This window comes from Amblyomma americanum, chromosome 9 (assembly GCF_052857255.1).
Source record: "Amblyomma americanum isolate KBUSLIRL-KWMA chromosome 9, ASM5285725v1, whole genome shotgun sequence".
Taxonomy (NCBI): Eukaryota; Metazoa; Arthropoda; class Arachnida; order Ixodida; family Ixodidae; genus Amblyomma; species Amblyomma americanum.
In genome coordinates, this window is record NC_135505.1 from 86196175 (window position 1) to 86222330 (window position 26156).

At 47.3% G+C, this 26156-nt stretch overlaps 1 protein-coding gene across 2 annotated transcripts in view; it reads right to left on the reverse strand.

The window, feature by feature from the left end:
• Window positions 1–13419: 13419 nt before the first annotated feature.
• The window catches only part of LOC144105645 (acetylcholinesterase-like), a 28169-nt gene continuing 15432 nt past the window's right edge, over window positions 13420–26156 (reverse strand). For both annotated transcript variants that reach the window (XM_077638758.1, XM_077638757.1), the window contains 4 exons: window positions 22932–23222; window positions 18783–19050; window positions 16781–17139; window positions 13420–14947 (listed from right to left, as the gene is read on the reverse strand). In XM_077638758.1, the coding sequence (XP_077494884.1) occupies window positions 14806–14947; window positions 16781–17139; window positions 18783–19050; window positions 22932–23222 (1060 nt within the window). In that variant the 3' untranslated portion in view covers window positions 13420–14805. The remainder of the gene's footprint in view (window positions 14948–16780; window positions 17140–18782; window positions 19051–22931; window positions 23223–26156) is intronic.

A 26156-nucleotide genomic window follows, 5' to 3' on the forward strand; every position in this document is an offset into this window, starting at 1 on the left:
CGACATAATTGCGCGGAAAGATTTCGTTGCCATTGATTGCATCGTCCAGCCAAGATTCCGTTCCAAAAACAACATGCGGCTTCGATGCTTCGAGCGAAGTGAATTCTATCGTTTTATTTTTTCTACTGCGACAATTTGCTGTAATAGATAATAGGTCATGAGCATTAGTTACTCTTATATTGCGGAAGGATGCAGTCTGTAAAGGCTATGAAGGAAATAGATCCACAGTGTCTGTTTGACTGTTGTATATAAAAGTTTGATTGCGCATTTTCAACTTGTTGAAGTTAATCTTGAATTCGCCATCACGTTTCTGAGCAAACTGAAATAATTTTTGCCTATCATATTGTACTTTTTTTGAGTAGTCCTCACTTAGTGCAAAATCTGTTCCTTTCAACTTTGAAGCCACCGACAGCACCCGTTGTTTGTCTTTAAGCGATAAGAATTTTACGATCCGTGGTCTATGTCGCATTTGGGAAAAATTACCAATTCTGTGCGCCCTTTCAACGACTGCAGGGAGAATTGTGACGTTCAGTTGTTGCGAACAGAAAGAAATCGCTTTATGCTCTGAGTCAGCCTATGATTCATTCAAGGTATCCTGAATTCCATAGAAGATTAAATTGTGCCTTCTACAGCTGTTTTCAAAATCAACTTGGCAGTCCTGCAGTTTGATACATGTCACAGCAAGATCTGAAGAAAGTTTCTTTGCGTCATTCTCTATAGGAAGGACACTGCCTTCCATAGAATCAATTTTTCCTGCTAGTTGCAGCAACTTTTGGTCCAAAACTTGCTGTTCAGTACGAACAGCTCGAATTTCTTCGAGGATTTCTGATTGTGTTTGTTGCATTGATGGTTTTATCATAATCACATCTAACATATGTGTTCTTTGTTGAGCTGACAGTGGTCCGGGATTTTTTTCAATATCCCCTGAAAGCAGTAATAGCCTAGAATAGTACGCACGCATGACAGACACTGCATAATCGTGAAGAAAACAGTAGATGGTGAGCTGGGATCAGCACGAGTTTTCGAAATGGTCTATCACTAACAGAACGATAAAAAAATAACCAACCTGAAGAAAGACCAAGAATGACTCTCTGGCTGCCATGTTGGTGCCAGATCCCAAACTGGGCGTTTGTTGCAGCTGCTTATGTATACATTCGGTGAAGTGCCATGTCCCAGGTTGCCAGCAAAGGAGATGATAGCTGAAGGGCGACGGCAGCGCAGCCACATCAAGCGGTGAGCGGTAGTCCCAGTATGACTGAACAGCCGGGCAGAATTCATCCTAAATGCAGACGTCACCGGAATACGGCGTCGATCCAAAACCAGAAATAGATCCAAAATCAGAAATAGCCACCGTCATCTGCACAAGCTGAAGAAAGACCAAGCATGATTCTCTGGCTGCCATGTAGGCGCCAGATCCCCAGACATCAGCCAGACATTTGGCTGCCATATTGGTGCCAGATGTCGGCGTCAAGTAGTAAGCACCTACTACTTCGTCTCGCATGCGATATAAAGACCGGCATACCTTTAGGACGTCCATGGAGACTTCCTGTGTGGACCTCACGTCACCGTCTAAAATAGAAGACCTTATTACGTCCTATCTCCGTGAGACCACGCGGTATATATATGCGTCCAGGTCAGGATCTACTATTGACGTAGAATTCGAGAGACGGCGCGCAGTCAGTCGGCGCGCGGAAAGGAAATACAATAGAGCTAAATCCGTGTATAAACTCGCCCTTTTTCACCGAGCTTAACGACAAATAAAGCGCCACCTCGCGAGATTAGGGAGACAACGTTGGAGGCCGTTCTGTTCATCGCTGGACCCTCGCAAGGCGGGGTCGCGTATTTGGCATGTAGCCAGGAGCTTGCGTTAACCCACACAAGAACAGTATCCTTTCCATGCTTTGTCCCTTTACCAACGCCGTAATAGTGTAGAGGTAGCAGAAGAATTCTGCAAAATGGTTGTGGGCAAAACTCCGGTAGCATCAAACAGCTTGGAGGCTTTTGTGCCACCTTCACCAGACGACCACTACGACATGTCATTCCCGATGCCTGAACTTGTAGAAGCTGCTCTTTCCTCGTGTAGGCGTTCATCTACACCTGGCCCAGTCAGGATTTCGTACGCGTCTCTCTCTCACCTTGGCACGGAAGGCCGAACTGTGCTGCTCAGTTACTACTGTGATACATGGGCTTCCGGAATTGCTCCAGAACGCTGGAATGTCAGCCGCCTGGTCGTTCTTTTGAAGCCTGAAAAGCCTCATTATGAGCTTACTTCATACCGGCCAGTTGCACTAGCAAGCTGCGCCAGTAAGGTTATGGAGCGAATGGTGCTGGCGCGGCTCGACTGGATTTTAGAGCAGGATGCTCTCTATCCGGAACATGATGACCGAGTTCCGGCGGGGACGTTCTGTGGCTGACAGCGTAATCGACCTCATATCGACAGTGGAACATGAAAAACTTAATCGCTGACTCGTCGCTGCTGTCTTCTTAGACATCAAAGGGGCCTACGATAACGTACTTCATGACGCCATCCTTGATGCCCTTGACGACATAGGCGTACGTTGGCGGTCGGATATACTCGTGGATTGTGAGCTACCTCAACTGCCAGTCCGTTTATATGTCTACGCCTGATGGAGGGACTGCCCGTCATCATGTTTGTCGTGGAGTTCCTGAGGGAGTTCTCAGCCCAACCCTATTTAACGTGGCGTTGATTGGACTGGTGAGTGAACTTCCCACTTACATTCACATTAGTACGTATGCCGATATCTGCGTCTGGGCTTCGCGTTCCACACGTCCGCATATGCGCGCGAGATTACAACGTGCCGCGTCATCTACTTCAAGGTACCTACGGCGTCACGGTTTGTACTTAACAGCTGAAAAAGGTGCTGTGGTACGATTCACGCGCAAGTTTTTCTGCGGCTACCCGGTAGCGCTTCAAGCGATTGCAGTACCATACGTCTCCAACCACAGATTTTTGGGCATTATCATTAACCGCGATCTGTCATGGTCGAGGCATATAAATATGAGGCATATAAATATGCTAAAGAAAAGGCTCACCCCTTTTTTGCCATGTTCTTCATTTCGTAGCAGGCGTTAAATGGGGCCCAACGGAGGACTCCTTGCTAAGACTTTACTATACTCTCTTTATAGGCTACATTCGTTGCAGCCTTTCTGTACTCTCTACCATAAGCCTTTCCTGCTTGTGGACATTAGAGGGTTGTCAAGCACAGGCGATCAAGATATGCCTCAGACTACCACATTGTGCTTCGAACAAAGGCACAATTCAGGAATCTCGTGTGTGCCCAATATCGATTTTCTTTATTATTTATTATTATATTAATATCGATTTGCCTGTCACACGAAGCACTTCATCTGTATTTACGCGCGCTTACCCGGCACCGCTGTCACCCGCTGGCGAAATGTTTTGAAGAGCGACTGGACAGCAGTTTTGCACGTGCACTGCGCTGCCATCAATCCGAATTGCTATCAGACTTTTTCCTGCCGAATCATCTCTTGCAGCCACCAGGGGTAATGGCTCAGCCTTCAGTATGCCTGCATGTCCCTGACATACTGAAGAAATCTGTGATGCCGGTTAGCGGAGTGAAGCAACTGGCTCTTGCCTACATCTGGTCAGAATACCAAAACTGTGTGCACGTATACACGGATGGATCTGAGTCGCCAAGACATCGGCAGCAGCATTGGTAATCCCCGCTCAGCAGACGATCCGGAAATTCATTTAAGGGCACAATTTTACTTCAACCGCTGCAGAGCTTGTGGGCCTTCGGGAAGCGATTCGCCGCCTCTGCGGAGAACCGCCTCAGGAGTGGTGCATTTTCAGAGACTCTAAATCTGCGCTACAAATTTGGGGATGCTTCCTACGCCACACCGCCTACCAGGTTCTGTGTTTTGATATCACTAGACTCCTGTCATCTGCTCAGGAAAAAGGCCACCGTATAGTGTTCCAGTGGATCCCTGGAAACTGCGGACTGATAGAAATGAGACCGCCATCGCTGAAGCAAAGAGCGCCTTCAGCAGCCGCCTGCTTACAGCTGCGCCATTCTCTTGACCGGACACCACTTGTTTCCTTTCGGAGATCTATGAGGAGTGCGACGGCTAGATACTGGGGCCTGCCAGGCACTCGACACATCCGCCTTAAACGGCTAGATCCGGCGATGACCTTTTCTGTTCCTCGCGGAATTCCACGTCCTGTTGTGTGCATAATACATAGGTGACGTTTAAACGTCGCCTTAAAGCGCAAGTACTTGCACTTAATTAGACAAGCGGACTCCCCGGATGGTACCACATGTGACGTGCTAGAGACTGTAGAGCATGTTTTAGTGGCGCGCCCAGCATATGCACGAGAAAGACTCGTGCTATCATCTGCTTTCAACTTTCTTGACACCGAGCCTCTCTCGGTGGATTAGATCCTCGCCGCTTGGCCAGATAGTTCGAAAACTCTACAGGCAACGCGAGCGCTCTCTTGCTTTTTAAGCGATACGGGCCTTGATTCGCGTTCGTGCTGTTCGAAAGTGTGCCTTGTCTTTTTTGTCTTTTTTCATCTGCCTCCTCCTATCATCATCATCATCCCCCATCGTGATCCTCTTTTTGTAGCGATAGCTACATTACGGTAGCATTTCGAGCCTTCAGCGTGGCGGCGCCACCACGCTGTCACGTGGTTGTTCACGTGGTGCGGAGCAGCTCACGGCGGCGCGGCGCCGTGGCTAATCACGTGGTTCGTCACGTGACCAAGTTACACTCAGCCAGCGGTAGCTATCGCGTCACTCCTGGTTTAACTGGAGCTAAACCACCGCCAATTTTTCTCTTTCCGTTCCCCAGTGCAGAGTAGCAGGCCAGATATTCAATTTTACGGCCAACCTCTCTGCCTTCCCGTCAACAAACGCTCTCTCTTGAGACCGGCGTCCTGACTTAGGTTAACTGGAAGTCACAGCCCAGTGTGAGATAAGTGGCTGGTGCATGTTAAAGGAATCTCGCTTCAGTTTGGAGAGTTTTGTCTAAACATCAGTTATACCAGTATCACTATCTCTGCATCAGGAACCCACGGATAGCAACTTCTAGCGGAGACTGGACTTCTGCAACTGCATGGTGCCTCATCCAGTGTGATGAACATGAAAAGTTTCTAAATAATGTACTGTGGACCGACGAGGCGCACTACGTTAGAGATGCGCGAGCGAACTTACACAACGAGCACTGGTGGACAATAGTAAACCCACACTGGCTGCCAGAACACAGACACCAGTGGCAATTTCCTGTAAATGTGTGCCGTCGAATTTTGCACGGCCGCATCTTTGGACCATACTTTGCTTAAGGAAGCAAGACAAGCAAGAGTTACACAGATTGCATCATAAAGGATGTGGCTGCGGACTTGGTATCGGAACTTCCGATCAGCATTTTATGTTTGATGTGGTACTAACGCGATGGCGCGCCACAACAGTCGTCTTGTGCTGTGCGTTGAATTGACGTGAACTTTTCTTAATAGGCTGGGCGCAGTGGGCCCATTCCATGGTGTTGCATCTGGGTTGCAAGCCCCAAGGGTAGCGTTGGCCTGGCGGCCTGGGGCAAAGCTGGAAACATCCGAAGGTCCCGGCAAAGGATGACTCGACTGGCAACAGAACAACTTGTTTATTCTGGCATCTCAAAAGAGCAGCCGGTCAGGGCGACCACGTTACTCGAAGGGCGAAATCGAAGTCTCTCGTTGGCGTCCGGGGCAGCTCTCTTTATATACCCTCGGAGTCGAGGGCAAGAAGGAGCGGCTTGGGATGAGTCGCACAAGACGGCGACGCATGAACATGTTCAGGCGTGACGGGCGCGTCCGCCAGGCCGGCGCCGGTCAGACCTCCTCGCCTCCCAGTTGGAGAGCTCCTCTCCCCGGCTGCCGCGCTTTGACAAGCGTGGGCAAAACATGCACACACACACACACGCACGCACGACGACACGTGGCACTGAAACCTGTCTGGACGCGCTTGGCGGGAGGCGTTGCGGCCGCGATGAACGAAGCCGCGGCGTTCGTTGCATCCGCGCCGGCTATACCGCGCGTCGAAGGCGAGACGTAACAGACCGCCCCGCCGGGAGAAGGAGATCCCGATGGTCAGGGGACTGCATCCGCTGTCCAGAGGGATGTCGCTCGATGATGCTCGTAAACGAAACCGGTCGTCCCTCGACGTTGCTTGAGCGCAGCGCACAGAGAAGGCCTCGTTCTCGGGTTCAGGATCACATAGGACACTGCAAAGTCACTTCGGGAGAGTTGCCATTTTTGTGCTCGTTCCCAGCAAGCGTTAGAACTACGCCGAAACGCAACCGCTCAGTCAGCAAGCACGAGACAACCCTCACTAAGCTCTGCCAGGCTCTTTCCCCTTTTATACTACTGCCTAGTTCCTTACAGTAGTCAAGCAGCACTCAGAACGCGTCCACAAATTGGAAAATTGCACTAGAAAGCACATAATCACTTAGAAACACTAAACAAAAGCAATATGTTAAAAATCCTGCCTCAGGAAGAAAACATCACTAACAAACAACTTTGAGGCGGATTCCTGCGTTAGGGGCTTCGACTTAAGCCATCGGCGTTACCGTTGAGACTCCCCTTTTTGTAACGCACCTCAAAGGAATATTGTTGCAAAGCGAGGCTCCAGCGCAGGAGGCGGCTATTTTTGGGAGATATGGTCTGCAGCCATTGGAGAGGGCAGTGATCCGTCTCAATGATAAACCTCGAGCCGGCTAGGTAGCATGACAATTTCTGAACGGCCCACACGAGACACGCACACTCTTTCTCGGTGGCGCTGTACGCCTGCTCACGACAGGTCAGCTTACGACTAGCATACAGGACGGGGTGTTGCACTTCTCCATTGTCCCTTTGGCACAGTACAACGCCCATGCCTCGCTCACTAGCATCGCACTGAACAACGAACCCTTTGGTATAGTCTGGCGATCGTAGCACAGGCTGGCTTGTTAGGGCGCTCTTTAGGGCGCTAAAAGCTCTCTCCTTTGTCTCGCTCCAGACGACTGTTTGGGGCTCTGTTTTTCTTAGAGCATCCGTCAGGGGAGCCGCGATATCGGAGTACCTGGGGATGTACCTCTGATAGTAGCCGGCGACACCCAAGAACGACCGAATATCGGTCTTCGTGCGCGGTTGCGGGAAGTCTCGCACAGCGGCCACCTTTATTTCAGAGGGGCGGCGACGACCCTGTCCAATCACGTGACCGAGGTAGACAACCTCGGCCTGTGCTAATTGGCACTTGGGAGCCTTGACTGTCAAGCCCGCTTCGCGCAGGCGGGTTAGCACTGCCCGCAAGTGTGCCATATGCTCAGACCAGGAGGCGGAGAATATCGCTACGTCGTCTAAATACGGTAAAGCGAATTCTTCCTGTCCCCGCAACACTTTGTCCATGAGGCTTGAAAAGCAGTATGGCGCGTTCTTCAAACCAAAACTCAAAACTTTAGGACGGAATGTTCCCATTGGTGAAATGAACGCCGCATACCTACTAGCCTCTTCTGTAAGTGGAACCTGCCAATAACCCCTGACAAGATCTAGGGTGGAAATAAACTGAGCGCTACTAACTTTCTCAAGGCGCTCCTCGATGTTAGGGATCGGATAAATTTGATCCTTAGTGATGGAATTAAGCCTGCGGTAGTCGACGCAAGGACGAGGTTCCTTGCCCGGTACCTCAACTAAAATCAAAGGGGAGGTATAATCACTCTCACCCGCCTCAATAACACCGAGCTGTAGCATTTTCTTTACCTCAGCCTCCATAATATCGCGCTGGCGGGGTGACACCCGGTACGCCTTGGATCGTACTGGCTCTGGGGAGGTAAGTTCTATATCATGAGTAAGGACAGAAGTCCTACCAGGCCTCTCAGAGAACTGACCTTGAAACTCTTGTAAGAGTTGGTGTAGTTCGGTTTTCTGCTCAGGCGACAGCGGTGCTTTAATGATTAAGTCACTAATGACCTGATCAGTGTCTTCCCTCTTCGTCACTGAGCTTAGTCCCGGAAGCTCGACCGGAAGCTCTTCTGACTTGCCCGTGTCGGGCATTTCCTCTCCAGTACCTGGTGCCTTCAACGCTACAGGCTCAATTTTATTCAGTTCGGACGTGCTCTGCGTATCAGCTTGCTGCGCCTCCGACCCTTTCTCATTGTTCGACAACGTCGGCCCCGCAACTACCGCCTTTGCAGCGAGCTCCCGAACTCTCGGTCTGGTTAAGGCCTGAACGCTAGCCTCACCAAACAAAAGCCCCTTCTCGCGCAGGAGGTGATCGGACCTGTTCGAAAAAAGGTACGGGTACTGGGGGGGCAGCCTAGATGACACTACGGCCTCCGTCTCAAGTGCTCCGAAAGGTCCTTCAATAAGCACTTTTGCTACGGGCAGACACACGCTATGAGCTTCCACTGCTTGCTTGATCCATGCGCACTCGCCCGTGAACATATCGGGTTCTACGTAAGAGGGGTGAACTACATCCATTGTAACTGCGGAATCACGAAGCACTCGGCACTCTTTCCCGTTCACGAGGAAGTCTCGCATGTAAGGCTCGAGAAGCTTCATGTTCTCGTCAGTGCTACATAATGACAAACACACGACTTCTCTTTTTGTTTCTGGACACTGCGCCGAAAAGTGACCCGGCTTCTGGCACGTATAACACACGCGCGCTTGCCTCGCCTCGAACCGCTTTCTGCGTTCGGCTTCGGCTGCCGCCGTCTCCTTACGTTCGGTCGGACTGCTTTCACTCGCATCCGCACTACGCGTGTCCCCCCTTGCTCTCATGGGTGTGAACTTCGGCCTCTCAGACTTGGAGCCAAATTCACCCGTTTGACCGTCCTTAGCTCCGCGAGCCCGACGCGTCACAAACTCCTCGGCTAGCTCGGCGGCTTTAGCCACTGTACTAACGTCTGGCCTATCCAAGACCCAGTACCGCACGTTCTCAGGTAACCGACTATAAAACTGTTCCAGCCCGAAACACTGCAGAATTTTCTCGTGGTCACCAAACGCTTTCTCTTCTTTGAGCCACTCCTGCATGTTTGACATAAGCCTGTAGGCAAACTCTGTATATGACTCATTTCTGCCTTTTTCATTTTCCCGAAACTTCCGACGGAACGCCTCCGCTGACAGCCTGTACTTTTTTAGCAGACTCGATTTCACTTGGTCGAAATCCTCTGCCTCCTCTCTCTTCAAGCGAGCGACTACGTCGGCCGCCTCGGCGGGTAACAAAGTGAGCAAGCGCTGTGGCCACGTTTCCCGAGAGAACCCCTGCTTCTCGCACGTTCGCTCAAAGTTAACCAGGAACAAACCAATGTCCTCTCCAAGCTTAAACGGCCGCATCAGGTCAGTCATTTTGAACGATACCCGTTCTCCTGCACCGTGTGCCTGACTTCCATTACGAGCGCGTTCCATCTCTACCTCGAGACGCTTCATTTCTAAAGCGTGGTCGCGCTCTTCTTTCTCTTTTTGCTCTTTACGTTCGCGCTCCTCTTTCTCTTTTTGTTCTTTCCGTTCGCGCTCGTCTTTCTCTTTTTGCTCTTTACGTTCGCGCTCGTTTTTCTCTTTTTCTTTTTGTTCCCTCTCCTCAATGGTCTCAAGGCATTCCGACAGCTCGTCATACTCAGCCTCCAACTCAAGAATAGCCCTTAGCAGTTCTGGTTTTCTGAGTTTGTCTGAGACATCCAGACCCAACTCTCTTGCAAGCTCCAGCAATTTCGGTTTGCGCAACGACTTCAAATCCATGGCTGCTCCGAATGCTGCTTTCTCTACTGCCTACTATTGTCTTGCCGCAAACTAACCCGGCAGCAACGACAACACAATTACCAGCTCTGTTTCTGACACTAACAAAAGCCTGGCAAAACTCAGAAGAAGAAAGTCCCGCACTCACCAAACCTCGCAGCCAAGAATTCAGCGCAGTCGTTCCGCTGCAGGCAACCAGTCATCACACAGGGCTCGTTGCACTGCTCCCGGATGGTCGTTGTGCTGCTCAGCATACAGTTGACCGCATATCTTCGCTGCTGGCCTCCGTTGTCGGGATCTCACCGCTGGCAACCAGTTGTTGCATCTGGGTTGCAAGCCCCAAGGGTAGCGTTGGCCTGGCGGCCTGGGGCAAAGCTGGAAACATCCGAAGGTCCCGGCAAAGGATGACTCGACTGACAACAGAACAACTTGTTTATTCTGGCATCTCAAAAGAGCAGCCGGTCAGGGCGACCACGTTACTCGAAGGGCGAAATCGAAGTCTCTCGTTGGCGTCCGGGGCAGCTCTCTTTATATACCCTCGGAGTCGAGGGCAAGAAGGAGCGGCTTGGGATGAGTCGCACAAGACGGCGACGCATGAACATGTTCAGGCGTGACGGGCGCGTCCGCCAGGCCGGCGCCGGTCAGACCTCCTCGCCTCCCAGTTGGAGAGCTCCTCTCCCCGGCTGCCGCGCTTTGACAAGCGTGGGCAAAACATGCACACACACACACACGCACGCACGACGACACGTGGCACTGAAACCTGTCTGGACGCGCTTGGCGGGAGGCGTTGCGGCCGCGATGAACGAAGCCGCGGCGTTCGTTGCATCCGCGCCGGCTATACCGCGCGTCGAAGGCGAGACGTAACAATGGCCACCGAGATCCCCAGACTTGACCCCATTGAACTTCTTATCTTTGGGGGCATGTAAAAAAGAAGTGTATCAAACAACTCGGACAAGTTTTAAGGATCTCAAGGGCGGAATCACCCCAGCGCTCGACAACATCCCAGAAGACGTGATTGTGCGTTTTGTGCTTTCAGTGAAAGATGACGCACAGTTATGTATTGGCATGCAAGGCCACCATTCTGAGCATTTGCCCTTAGTTCCTTTAGCGTTCCTACTGAAATAAATGTTTCATGACTGCGACCACAGTGTATACTTGGCTGTGCTTTGCGAAGTCGATACCCAAATGCCGGAGCGCAGAAGCCGTAGAAAGCTTTTCAAAAGCGACCTCGGCGGTATTACAAAGTAAAACTATTTCGCAACGCGCAATTCATTCGTGGGATCGCAGCTACGACGCGGCCGCACTCGGCGCTCGTGGCAACTGTAACTCACATTTGTACTGGCGAGGAGGCTCCAGTGGATGATGAACACGACGCCGCTGCCGCTGTTTGGGTGGAAGATAAAGCGCGGCGTGCGTATGGCGTGTTCAACTGTGAGTGACGTCAACACTGGGGCGCACTTGGGGCGCTTCGCTGCCGCATGGAGCCCGTTGCGCGCCTCTGGAGAGCGGTGATTCTGAGGGCTGTAGTTCTGTGCGCCCTTGCATTGCGCAAATGTCACAGTGGATGTCGAGTTGAGTGATGAGCCTCTACAATTTCCCAATTTCGAACAGACACGTAACTGCAATAACTAAAAGATAATTAACAACTTTTAATTAATTCTCCTAATTAGAACTTAAAACTCGCTTTATAGCGCCCGCTACGGCCCCTGATCACTTCGCTCAAAAAGGCAATTTTACCTCCACAAGCATATTTTTAAAAAATTGCTTAAAGACTTTACTGTGACATCCTGTATACTTTCTATTTCTCGTCATAGAGCTGGAAAGGGGCGCATTGTTAGACTGCGTCTTTCAAGCTCAGCCACCCCTGACTGAAAGTCTCGTGAGGGTTTTCTAGTAAAAAGCCCCCATCTGCGCCTTGTCTGTTCTCAAGGAGCCCATAAGGAGCAGTTAAAACTTAATGTGAAAACGTGAGCAAAGTTAGCTCAATTAATAAGGATAACGAAGCCATGCCGGATAAAGAGGTGGCCGAAGTAGTTATCCAAGAGCCTGCTCCAACCACACTGAACATGTGAGACAGACGGGCCCAACGTAACATGTTAACCTGGACGCTTCACAAGAACGATGTCGGGAAATGCGCAAGCCTTTTAATGTAGTACCGCTAGGAGGGCCATGAAAATGAAAACTGTCAGGCGCTTCCGGCGGCGCTGGCATCAGGATGGAGCCTCCACCTGGTAGCCATGCAGTGTGGCAGGAAGCATGGTTCTGTGAGAGAAATCCTTTTCTCGATTGTAGGGGGAGGAAGGAGTGGCCGGACCAAGAACGAATCAGTGAAACTGAACAAAAGAAGCGATGACGAATGGAAATGGACTAAGTATGGAACCAGCGATAGAGTAGGATCGCAAATGGTGCAAAATAAAACTTAGACTATATTGGTGAATAAATGAAAACATGCTGTCGCGTTTCCTCTGCATGAAATCCAATTCATCGTGCGCCGAAATTTCTTCTCCTAATATGTATTTCGATACTGGTTCACACGAGGCGCTTTCAGGAAATGCACAGTGCCGCTAATACAGTGAAAAAATTAAATAACTTCTGTTCAGCCGTATGAAATGTCGGCAGCCTCTTCCTGAACTGTGAAGAATACTGCCAACCCATTTCTTCAACATAAACCTCATCTTCTAGACCTAGAAACAGCAGCCTGTCTGTATTACGGTCTGTGGTTGATTCAAACTCAAATATTCTCAGCCAAGTATGTTAAAAGCGCGACGGATGTTATCTGAACGTTTAGTGAACGATAAAGTAAAATTATTACCCGATTCCATACCCTGCCACATGCTGACGAGAAGATGTGTTGCTAAGGCGGCGTCATCAGGTCTCAAATTTGCGTCAAACGTCTTTTCAAATATAATTGTTATTATATTTGAAAATACGTTTCATTGATTGTGAGCGTAGATATCCAAGCGTGCAACAGGTCCTTTGGAGAAACGAGCATCAATGCTGTATTGTTTCACTTAGCTCACATAAATATATTACTGCGTCCTATTTAGCTAGGCTTCTTCTTAATTAGCCTTAAAGAATAGAGCGCCAGTTGCAAAGAAGTTGATGAAATTAAAAATATTTCGGCACACTTATGTAAATTACGCGCTGAGAGCCAATAGAGCTACAGTCCGTTCGAGCTGCGTCTCCTCATGAGTCTTTGCTGCTCGCCGCATACGCGAAACCTGTACAGCCACCCGTGTTCATTTTAGCTACATACAATGTCACCACGACCGCTTGCGGCGGTTCTGCGGTACGTTAGCCGCACGGTGCGTCTTTTTTTTTTACCTCCGGCGCAATTTGAAACGCAGGGCTGTCTAGACAGGTCTGCACACAACAAAGTGCACCTGACAAACGACGTTGAGCCTGGTGCCAACTGCCACCTGCCAAGTCGGCCATGTCACGTGATCTCATGGCGTCACACATCTGGTTGACCAATCAGCGCTATGTCATGTGCGTTCATAATAATAACTACAGGTGACATTTTTAAATCAATACCAATAAATGCTTCTTGAGAGAAACAAAAGCAGGGATTACCAGCGTCATCTATCACAAAGTTCCGTGATTTATCAAAGGGCTGTGTGATGTCATGAGACCACCTCACATGCTATGTGGCTTGACTGCGGTGAGTGTTTAAAAGGACACAGCAATACACCGACTTGACGTGAGGCAACTTGGGACTGAGATTTTATTTAAACGAAATGGGCAAATAAAAGAAACCGTTTCAACAAGTTGTTCCTAGAGACGTGCACATTCGTCGGGCAGTGACTGTGTGCGTAGCGCCACATCATGCCGCCCAGTGCGAGCGGAGGTGATGCTGAATCTCACTTGTTGTGTGGAAGTAATATATCACATGTGTTAAAGATATGATTCACTTTTGAAACCAACTGTGAAAACAGGTCTGAAAAAAAACACGCGCGCACAATCTACGCTCAACGCAAATTACCCGCATTCAATAGCTTTTGGGCAAAGGCAAATGTAATCATAATGCTCTGTTTACTTACGTACACAGCTTACTGTCTTCAAAATAGGGCTTGCGCTCATTTTTCATAACACGCAATCAATTGAAGGCGCGAATCTAATGGTCCTCGCTAGCACCAAACGCTGTCTGACTCAGCGCTTCTTTTCAAAAACCAACTACTGGTTCGATAAGAATGCCCTGCCGGCGAGAATTGAGGATTTCTTTAATGCTTCAGTTTTCATGCATGATCTCCAGGACAATGAGAGAACAGAAGCTTGGCTCAACAGAAACTTGTTCGAAGAAAATAGAATCGCTAATAAGTAGCCTTTGCGGTTGTTCTTCGTTTCTGAATAGTAAAATGTTCAGCGAAATAAAAAGATTGCATTTTTGATAGGACATCATAAAAGACTGCTTGACAAGAGGACGTACAGAAAACGTCATTGTCCTGGTTTTTGCTCTCAGTGTCCCTTTTTTTTTGTGTGCCACGTTTCACGCTCTCATCGTCGGTCGTTGGAAAACGCCGCAGTGGTTCCTGATCCCTTAGTGTGCCAAGCACAACAAGCAGAGTCGTTCTTTGACAGTATGGCTAGTTTGCTGATTCAGGTAAATTTGTCCTAATTTTCCCAAAGGTACAAGCATCAAAGAACTCTATTTCGATAAAAAGAGGAAAAGTGTAGTCTAACTAAAAATCAATCAATCAATCAATCAATCAATCAATCAATCAATCAATCAATCAATCAATCAATCAATCAATCAATCAATTCATCAATCATCAATCAACCCAGGAAGGAAAATACAGCTTATTAGGCTCCAAAATAAGGAAAACAAAAGCTGCGAAATGTTAGAGTTATAGCCCACATTCCGTGAGCTCCCTATAAACAAAAGGTTGGTTCGCATTTTTAACTAAAAACAGCAGTAAATACCATAAAGTCACCAGACAGAATAATAGACGAAGCAACATTTGTTCAGTGTTACCTGAAATGAAAAATACTGTTATTCTTTCTCTTTTGGTGTAAGTTACCCCGAGGTTGATAACGTCAATCTGTAGCAGCCTTTGGAATTGTGCACGCTTTTACGCGCGCATTTAAGAAGGCCTGCTTGAGCTATCGCAGTGGTCGCAGCGGAAGCCAACAATATTGGTGTAGTTGTCGTTCTTCAGCAGCATGGAAATAGGAGAACTGGCAGTGTACTTTGGCCAAGCGGACACCCCCGGTTGGACAGGCAAGCTGAAAATTTGGATTAAGCAAACGCACAGTGAGGGTGGTGAGATTTATTTCAATCACTCAGCCTGTTATCATCTGTAGAAGCTTGAGCAAGTTGGTGTGACATTATTTTATAGCAGCGCAAAGGACAAAAGGCAACACAAGTGCACAGACACGGATCGCCGTGTCTGTGCACTTGCGTCGTCCTTTGTCCCTTGCGCTCTATAAAGCACTGTTATCATCTGCCATCCGTCCTACCATCCGCGGTCACTCATACACAAGCGTTCCTCAAGGCACAACAACACCCTAAGCAACGTCGCTTCGAAGGAAGCGCAGATGTGCTCTCCTTATATGTTTAAAAATCGTTTTAAAAAAAGCAATTATCACATTTAAATTGGTCCAAATGAATAACCGTATCTGCAATTCATACAAAAGGGAATAAAAAAGGTGTAACAAGGTTCCTGGCACTAAACGTTATGTGCTACAGTATTTCATGTCTCCGCGTATGAAACACCACTGTGGCTATATTATTATCCTTGTTATGTGGGTCCGCGTTCAGCCTCCACGTAACCTGCATCTTGTCAAGCCGTTGTAGTTTAAAACTTCCGTTCGACAAGCGCGAAAATCTTTTCCTGATGACTTTTAACTTATTTGCAGCTCTTCGGAGGGTAGTCTTTGCCAAATGGGGGAAGGCTTCAAGGCCTTTAAAGCATTATACTTCTTGATGTTAAAGGGTCGTCGCGAAATTCACGTTCAATGCATTTTTTTTTCGACTTGTCAAATCATGTTTACGTGGTGTTGATCTAGAGCAGACTTTGTATTCTTTTACAGCGCCCTCATAGAGCTAAGAACTGATACGACTTAAAGAAGAGAGTTTTGAAATTATCAGTTCTTTCGGTTGGAACGAACACTTCATTCGGAACACTGTATTGCCAGTATTTTATTGTTAAAATACGCGTAACGTGTAAACGTTTCTCATGTCAGATTTATTTTAAAACAGACTGCAGTATCGTCACATATGTATTTAAAATTAGAAGCGATGGCGAAAGCAATAAGCAGAGGAGCCAGGCACATTCTAAGTCTACGGTTTGAAGAAAAGAAAAAGCTTGTATTTCAAACATAATTCATTTTGACGCTCGCTGCCTGCTTCGTCAGGAGGAAGTAGATGGTGGAGATTTAAGAAAAAAAGGGAACTGTTTCAACGCACGCAAGTAGGCACTGTAAAGAAACTTCAGACCACTGAAAACATATCCGTCTTAAACTCGAACATACATAAAGAATCCTCTCACAGAATACACGAAAAAATTCTGGAAAAAAATTGTTCAGTGGCATACGGTTTCTGAACGCAATTTTTTACACAATATTAGATTTCACTATTACAATATACCCCCGATTACACGACAGCAGTCTTGTATTTTTTATTCTATTAACTTTTTCGCTGTTGTCCAATGCGCTCCCCATTGGTTTTCTATGGCAGTCTTAACTTCTTTTTTGATAGCAATATTTAATGCCTCTGAGCATACCAGCAGTTGGGGCGAAAAGAGAAAGAAAAGAAAAGAGTGTGTGGGCGTTAAATGAAGGAGAAAAGGCGGGCCGAACTAATGAAGGCGAGGAGGGAGCGGTGATGTGGCCCCTGCGTCCAAGCAATATGGATGAAAGCACTTTAAAAGGTTGATTTTGCTACCTATCAGAAAATGTCTTTTACTTTCAGTAGTGCTCTACGAGTATCTTACGTTTTTCTAATTTTCAAATTTTTTTTCTGACTATGTTGGACACGAATCTTTACCAAGCAAGTTGCCGTAGAACAAAAAGTGAAGAAAGCTAGCTCGCTTTTGAGAAAAAGTGAATGTCGCTCACCCTGCGAACGTGGAGATCATAGTAAGGTATTTTTCGGAAGCCGCGCCGTCCTCGTCGCTAAAGTGCACCCGCTCTCGGTCTAGTAGGGGCAGCCCGAAGATGTAAGGGACGTCGATACCGTGACCAACTCCAGCCCAGGACAATGGGGCTCTCTTGGCCGGCCAGTGATCGAACACGTATGTGTACACCGTGCCACCACGTGAGGCATGGGCAGCCGCAGCAAAGTGCATGGGGCAGATGAACAGTCGGTCGCTCAAATAGTCCACGTATTTGCGCCTGATCGCAGCCTTGCTTGTATTCTCGGCCTCATCATCCTTCAGCAGGGGGGGAGTCACACCTTTCGTCCACGATGAGACTGTCTGGAGAAAGCAATAAGCGTGGCTTATGCTAATCTTTTTAACAGCTTGTAATCTTTTTAAGGGCTGTGCGCAATCTTTCACATAGGCTAAGAGCTAAACAAACCACGATAGTTACGCTAAAAGCACTTGCAAACAATTGTAAGTTAACTTCATTGCACCTCCCGTGATAGCAGCGCCAAGCACTCAGCTTGTATTTGCTTGTCTGATCAATTTTTGTCACCTTCAGGTACTATACAATATTTGTGCCTCTTAATTTAAGTTCTTAGCCTTTCCTTTCAATTGAAACTTTTATTTTTTTAAATTTTGACCCTTGTTCTTCCTTTCTATTAGGGCTGCAAATTCACAGAAAATGCAGCGATTAAAACATGAACTAACTCGTTTTGCTATGACAGATACAATGGCAGACATTTATTGAATCATGACCTCCTGCTCCCTCATCTCCATCTAATTTTTTTTGTCACGACGAGAAAAAAGGCTGGCTCTCCCGTCACCGGGTGCAGATGCAAGGAAGGAGTTGCGTTTCTTAACCAGTAGCATGATCACTTGCTTTTCAGCGCTCTAGGCTACGCACTCCCCTTCTGTAGGGGCATTGTCACCTCTGTGAGCTGCTTCATAACCAACACACACAACCGAGCGGTCTTCTGCTGCGGCGCCTAAATCGCAAAGCGATTCCCTGTCACAAAAGGCTTCTAGCCAAGCGTCCTGCCCCTCGCCATTGCTTGGGTTAAGCTATTCTGGCGGATACTTAGTTGAAATGCAGAACGATGCTGAAACGCACGTGCCCACGACCTCACACAAGGTTGCAACTGAGCTGAACCTCGTTTTGAATGTACCCGACTGGTCAATGCGCACTGCTGGAGACAAGCATCAGCACCGAGCACTCAAATTGGAGTTTGTTACTGGCCGTGCTGCTGGATGGCGCTACGGTGTCTCTGCTCACCGAAGAATTCATATCGCCGCGTCAGCAACTCGCACGGCGCTGTCGCTTTGCACGTCGACTCGATCGGCGACAGCACAACCGCCGCTTCTTCCTTGCGTTACAGATCTGGGTTGATCTATAGCGTGAATTAAAGGTTTTAAAATGTGCTGTTCTAGTGTAACTACTGATATTTAGCGGCATTTAGCGCAAACGTTGTCAAACTGGCCTCCCGCCTTGGCGGACGCGTTTACAAGCGCTTTGAGCCTTTTTACACATTCAAGCGTCATCAAATGATAATGGATGTGACACGAGTAACCGGCTGCGGGCGCGCAGTGGCTACTTTACCTGAAGATGTAAAATGTAGCGCTATGCATGCGGCTGTAGTCAAGTATTCTCCTCGCCATGCAGTTTTGGAAGTGCTTTCCGATCACTTAAGTTCCACGTACATGCACCTATCGCTCCTACGTGCGATGGAAAGACTCCGTGCAAAGGTTTTTAACGAGATCAGAGATAGTCTAAGCAAAAAAGGAGTAAAAACAGAGTAAGCTGTCCTCTGGCGCTCTCTCGTTTATAAAAGGAAATGCTGTAGAGGACAACCTACCCTCTTTTTATTCCCATATAGGGCTATCTGTGGTTTGAGTCAGGAAGCCAAGAAGCAGCATTGTAGGTCGAAGTGGCAGCTCTCCCTGTATAAATAAACAAACAAACAGCAAGCGTCACTGACCTTGTGCAGGGCGCTTAGTAGCGTCTCTCTGTCGACTTGGTCGAGATCCTCAGCAAGGATCTCCGGCTTAGGTTGTAACACGTAGAAAAATGTGACACCCTCGTCCGATGTCACGCCAGTGAGGAGCTCCACGCCAGTGTCAAATGAACCCGACCGAATGGTCACGGACGGCTCTTCGGGCAGGAAGGCATTGTGGTACGTAGGCAGGAAGGGCAACTCCTTCCCGGGCACCGCTCGGAATGCCGCCGCCACAAGTTCATCAGCCGACCTAGAGCGGGGACCGGATTGAAGCCAACCACTTTCCTTATGTACGCTCTTGTTCGAATGGTCAAAAGTAGCTAGAGCAGTGAAGCTACTTCATTTATATAATGCATTTACTAAGACAATAGCTCAGGCGCGTTTCTCGCTTCTGCGACGTGGGCGTTAGCGCTGGCGGCGTAGACCGCATGGCGAGTGTGAGGATCAAGAGAAAGGATCGGCAGCACACTATGCTACACGAATTTGTGGCGCCATCTCTGTCGATGGGCAGAAACTAGCACATATAGCGCTCCCACGTATCGCTTTCTAATTGCTATTTGAGAGCCACACCAAACTCTTTCATTAACTTCCACAAAACGGACCAGAATAGTATCCTGCTGACATTGAAGACGACAGAGCCTCTCTACATAGCAGCAGAAATACCATAAGGCTGCGTTAAACATATCACTTTGTTTTCCGCCTATGCTCCAAGAAACCTCTTATCTCTCGGGCCTTAACAGGCTCTTCGTAACGCAGTAAGCAAAAGACAGCAGCAAAACACGTCGTAATATTCTTGCGAAAGCCGCGGCAGCATTATACTAACAGACTTGGTAATCTAATCTGCCCAGCAATATTTCTGCGTCCCCTGCTACGGTTGCCTTCTCTCGCAATCTTATCGGTTACCTTCGCACTAGATCCCCTTCCCAAGTCTAATTCTGCTTCTCGACGTCAGCTGCATGTCATTAACTCCTGTTTGATCTCCCTTTTCTCCCCTCCCTTTCTATCTCTTATCGTTTGGCCTATCAAGGCAGGCTGCGCTGTCCCCAATTTAAGTTGAACCCTTTTCGTTAGCCTCCAAGTTTCTGCGCCATAGCTAAGAACTAGTACTTTGCAGCTGATACATACTTTCCGCTTCATACATATTTGTAAACTCCTATTCATGATCTGAGAGTACATGCCAAATGGGCTCTCCACCTAATTCCTATTTTTATAGTTGTTTCACTCACCTCTTCCAGATCTGCCGTTACTACCCGACCTAAGAAGGCGCAGTGCTAGAGGCCTGTGTCGTATGCAAAGTCAACGCGCGTGAAAGAATCCCAGGGCTTCGAAATTATTCGGAGCTCACCACTACGGTTTTCTCATAGCATAACTCGCTTTGGGACCAAACCTAACATATTGCCTGCCCTAAGTACACGTTCTTTTTTACCATTTCCGGAGCCTCGCCACCGATTGTGATGCGCTGTTCCCTTCCGAGACTAATGAACATTAGTTTTCAGCAAACTAAGTTTTATACCCACCTTTTTTCTTTGCCTAAGTCATTAAGGCGTAGTCATGGCCTAGTCGCCGATAGCTAAGGTATTTTCCATTAACTCCTATCTTCCCTTGCTCCAAATCCAAGCCTCTGAGTACCGCCTGTAAACTGGAATAGCATTGCAGATATCGTGTCTATCTGCCTAACACCCTCCCTTCTTAGAATTTTACGTTAATATTTTGAAGCACTATGGTGGCTGTGCAGCCGTTACAGTTATTTCCTAGCATTTTTACATAAAGCTATTCTACGCCCTTATGCGTTAATGAGATGCATGATTGTTGAGGTTACTACAAAGCGAAATGCTTGCACCTAATCTATGAAGAGGTTTGCTATATCCTCGACATTTCTCTATAAACTGGTTGAAGTGCAGATATGGTCTATTATCGAATAGTCTTATTGGAATACTACCTGGTAATTTGATTGATTGAAGTCTAAGGATTTCCCGATTGTAATAGCGATGACCTTAGCAAATACCTTGTAAGGAAAATGAGCTGATCTATCTGCAAGTTTTTAAGTTCATAACGTCGCCTTCCTTAAGCAAACAGGTGATATTAGCCTTCTCTCAAGATTCTGGAAAGCTCGAGTTCATCGCGCCCCTCTTAGCCTTCGCGAAAGAAACAAATCGGATAATTTCCGTCCACCGTCCACTGACAACCCGCGGGAAAACATATTCTGACAAAAAAAAATGGCGGCATTAACACTGCCTGACCAGGTTTCACAAGAAAGCAAGGTGCAGTCATTTTTAAATAGTTTTTTTCAGCATGGACAATACACTTCAACAGAACACGCGTAGCGAAGCCCGTAGAGGACGGGCTGTTTGTGTGCTTTGGCGCTCCACTCGTACTAGGATCCGGATGAACGTAGTTGTGCCTTAGTATGAAAGCAATTACATATCGGGAGACCGCCGGCCCCTCATCCAACAGATTTTTCAGTTTGCTGTGTCTTTTTACCTTGCATGGCCTTACCTTTGGCGGTGTTCCTACTTTATGAAGCCAGTTGGTTAGCCCATCAAACGACCGCTTACACTTCCTGCGTATAATGTGAAGTGGCCTGGTCTACGCTGTCCTCTGAAATTATGATACGCCTCGTTTATAATTCTTCATAGTCACCGCTCCTGTCTGCCTCTTTTCCGGTAAAAGTTTCGTTTTAATAACTTGCCGCACCGTCCTCACTCTCATCTACAGGTGTGCTATTAGTTCTAGGAACTCCATGACGCCTTCCGTTCACTTAATCTATGCTTTACGTGAATATCTAGATTTAGGCGTCTGTATATACTTTTGTAATATAGGTTATCTATTTCCCTTTTCAAGACAGACGTGGGGGGAGAATGCTTTTATTTGAGCTTTTTGTATAATTTTTGTTTTGATGTTTATATGTACCGCATCAGATATTTGACCGTTATCATGCCTCTAGTACACAACAGACTGAATGTTTTCCCACCTTCCCCTTTCTCTCTCTCTTCACTTTAATTCTTTCTATTCCTTACCCCAGGTAGAATGTTGGGGGCAGTGCCTTATTATCGGCCCTTCCTGTTTATTATGCCTTCATTGCTGTTCATTAAAACCATGGTCCCCTTCATTAAGCTGATTGATCTTTTAATAAAACCTTAAAAATGTGTCAGAGGCAAGGAAATCTATCCTATGGTCACGGTTACAACAAATTAGGAAGACAGGAATCTTACTACTGAGGCACAGCAAAGACAGGTTTGGACACACTCACATGAATAGGTTTTCTCCATTAACTCTTATCCCTAACGTTTCCCAATTCAGGCCTCGGAATACGTCCTGCAAACAGGCGGTGAAAAGCATCTAAATAATCTGCGATCCGTTGATAGCATTGCCTTGCTCAGTCACCTAGGAGGAGTTAGAAAGGGAGAGGAAAAAGGTGTAATGTTCAAAAGTCTAGCAAAGGAACAGCACTTCACAACTGGCAGCGAGGTTCTTGAATTGGTAAAGGAATACGTCTACTTAAGGCAAGTAGTGACAACTGATCCGGATCATGAGAGGGAAATAATTAGAAGGATAAGAATTGGGTGGAGCGCATATGGCAGGTTTTCTCATATCATGAATGGCAGTTTACCAATATCTTTCAAGAGAAAAGTATTCAACAGTTGTATCTTGCCAGTACTCGCCTACGGTTCAGAAACGTGGAGGGTAAAGAACGGGTACAGCTAAAGTTACGGACAACGCTGCGAGCCATGGAAAGAAAAATGATAGGTGTAACGTTAAGAGACCGGAAGCGGGCGGAATGGGTGAGAGAACAAGCGTTGGTTAAGGATACCCTCGACGAAGTCAAGAGGAGGAATGGGCTTGCGCAGGGCATGTAATGTAAAAGCAAGATACCCGCTGGTCCTTAAGGGTAACGGATTGCATTAAAAGAGAACGGAAGCGTAGCGGGGGGCGGCAGAAGATCAAGTGGGCGGATGACATTAAGAAATTTGCAGGCATAGGGTGAGGGCCGCTGGCACCGGAGAGGGTTAACTGGAGAGACATGGAAGAGGTCTTTGCCTTGCAGTGCGTGTAGTCAGGATGATGACGATAATGGTAATGATGTGAACACGACGAAATCAAGTTAGTCAGCTACAGCACAGCAATACTAACCGCGTTCGCAAGCAGGCGATGATCTCGTCGGGGTGGGACACGAGTGTTTTGTTGTCCGGGTGGCAGCCGACAATGGCAGCCAGGGCGTCACCCTTGGCCACGCTCTCGTGGGGAGTCTCCGTGAAGTCAGGTGCGTTGATGGTGCCACTCATAGCGATGGCGCGCCGGATTAGCCCCCGGCTCATGGGTGAAAGCATGTGTGCGTGCCCGCTCGCGGCTCCAGCGCTCTCCCCGAACAACGTGATGCTTGAAGGGTCACCGCCGAAGTGCTCGATGTTGTTCTTGATCCAGCTGCGGAAACGGCCGGTAGCAATGCGATTTCTCATTCGATTCGAAGGTGTCTTTATGTATTAGTTTGATTTTTGCACTCTAACAATTTAAAGCAATCTTCTAACTTTCTTCACCCCTAATTCCGCTATGGAGTCCGCCAAAGAAGTGAAAATGTTTGGCTTTGCAGTTTTAAAGGGTTTAGGTCTCGTTGCACACGATTTGGTTGCCAGAATCGCCAAAATCATCATGAATACCGAAATTTATCCCTATGCGGATCGTGCTTACTATGCACTGGATACGAAAATACTAATAGGGCCGTAACATATACAGAAACTAACTTGTCAGGCATGCATCCGCCGTATGAACGAAACAGCAAGCACCGACTGTGCACAAGAATTTACGATATTTTGAGCACCTTACAGTGCCTACACAGGTACTGAGCAAAGAGGACTAGACGAATAATGATTAAAAAAAGTAACAAATAATATGGCCAGAAATGAACCCAGGGAAGGACAATGGAGAGAATCATTTATTCTAACACGTAAATATACCCAGGGAAAATATAGAGGTGCAGCCGAGACGCGAAAGTACAAAATGAATGAAAACAGAGTGTGCGTCAAACAAATATGAACATAAAAGCAACAAAAATGAAGCTTTAGCAGGTTAAAACATGAAAAGTGCCAGAATAGAAGTACGGTCTTGGGTAATGCATAATAAGGCCGAGCTTTTGTGAGTGATCTTTAAGACAATTGCCGCCGCGGTGGCTCGGTGGTTGTGGTGCTCGGCTGCTGACCCGAAAGACGCGGTTTTAAACATGCCCGCGACAATATTTCAGTGGAGGCGAGATGTTAGAGGTGGGCATACTCTGTACGTGAGGCCAAGTTAAAGCGCCCTAGGATGAAGAAATTATCCGGAGCCCTCCACTATGACATCCCTCAGAGCCTGATTGTTTTGGCACGTTGAACCCCACGAACCAAACCAAGCCAAACCAAGCCTTAATGACAAACGTATGTAATTTTAATGTATTTTACATCACGATTGAAGCATTCAAGCTCTATCAGAGCCTGATCATGCTGACCCCGGAGTTGTAGATTGGTTTGAACATCTTTCCCAGCTGCACCTTGGCGACGACGATGTTGCGCTTAGACGCGGGCGATAAGTTCACGATCACGATTGCGGAGTCTCTTAACCCCATTCTCGTAGCTTGGTTGGTCAAAACGCTCTTATGTGACCCTTTTACAGGATCGCTGTTATAAAGGAATTATCCTTTGTATTAATGAAATGCCTTCTACCCTTTCCTTAAACAGTTTCTTCTGTCAGCTGTCGAGGAGCTGTCGACCCGCTCTATGGCTACTGCCGTGCGTTTATTATCAAATAATCAAGACAGACAGAGAAAGCGTCCGCGATGTCTTCCAAATCATTTGGCAGTGCTCTGTGACCTGCGCGCCCTACCCGATAAGAACGAAGATTCTACAATCACGTCATACCTCATGGTCATACTGACGCCGCAGAGCCTTAAAAAGTGTCCGTAAATTCTCCACTGTAAAAAATACATTTAGAAAAAAAGGAAACGAAAGGAACCAAAGGTTGGTTTGTTTGATTTAATCATGGAGTTTAACACCCCAAGGCAGCTAAGGCTATGATTGACGTAATAGCAGAGATGTATAGTAAATTTTGACCACCCAGGTTTTTTTAACATGCACTAACGTCGCATTGTACATGGGCCACCTGCCTTCCGACTCTCTGGAAGTCCGTCCACCGAGGCCTACATCGGACCCGGGTATTTCGGGTCAGCAGCCGAGCGCAATGTGGGCTAAGACCAACGCGGCATTTACATATGCAAATGACATCTTTTTCGCATATGCGCCTGTTAACAAAGATAATTCAGAATTTCAGAGCCCACCAGGAAGTTTGTTGTAATCAGTCTGATTTTATTTTTTAAACCTGTGAGTATTTGTTGCAAAAATATACGCGATCCTCGCAAAAAAACCTTCTTTTCTTGCTTCCCAATGCCCTCAGAGATTACATGTCAACTTTTCATGCACAATCTTACAAGATTGCCGCGAGCACTATTTTTCTTCGAGCCCAAGACCCATCTTTGAGATTTCCGCAATCGCGACAATTTTTTTTTTCGCTACTGAAACATTGGGAAAGACATATCGTGCCCAAAATAATAACACAATAGAAAAACCTCACAAACTTCTCCTGGTATACAGAAGCTTAGAAAAACTTCATTTTTCCTCGAACCACATGGACCTGGAATGTCTTCCCTTGAGCGACCAGGTTTCACGAATGTGGACACTTCACGCAAGACCTTGAAGATATATATTAATTGCTGTGTAATCTGGAATCTTAATGGTATTTCTTCCTCACAAACGTTCTTTGCACAAATATTGCAGTCCTGTCAGTGATCTCGTAATTTTGTGGTAATTATTGCGCCGCTTTGCTTGGTGAAACTTCTAGGTTGGTTCTAACATTTTTTTGTAGCTTTTTATCATGGATTGCCTTTTTTTTTTTTACCTAGCAGATACTGGCACCACCAAGCTTGTATTTATTTCTATTGCTTCCCTGTGCCGTATCGAAGGCTCCAAGCCCATGGGCTCACATCGTGCTGTGTTTATTTGATATTACGTTGAACGCTTAAAAATATTTCGCCAAAATTTCCGGTCTCAAAACTCGCATCAGCTGTTGGTACACACAAAATTAATTTAAAAAATTGCACTCGTGGTCATGCTGCGCGGTAAAATCTGCGTTAGCACTGTTGGTTGTGCATTTCGTTTTCACACAATTGCCCTGATAATGTAACATGCTGGTGGTATTTTGGGGATTATAGTGTTCACGATTAATGGCCTGAACTAGAATATGGCGGGTAGAGCCCTTTTCAAGGAAGCAGATGTCAGGAGGCCTTCAGGAGGAAGGAGACGGCTGAGTGGGCAGTGGGTAGTGTCTTGGAGT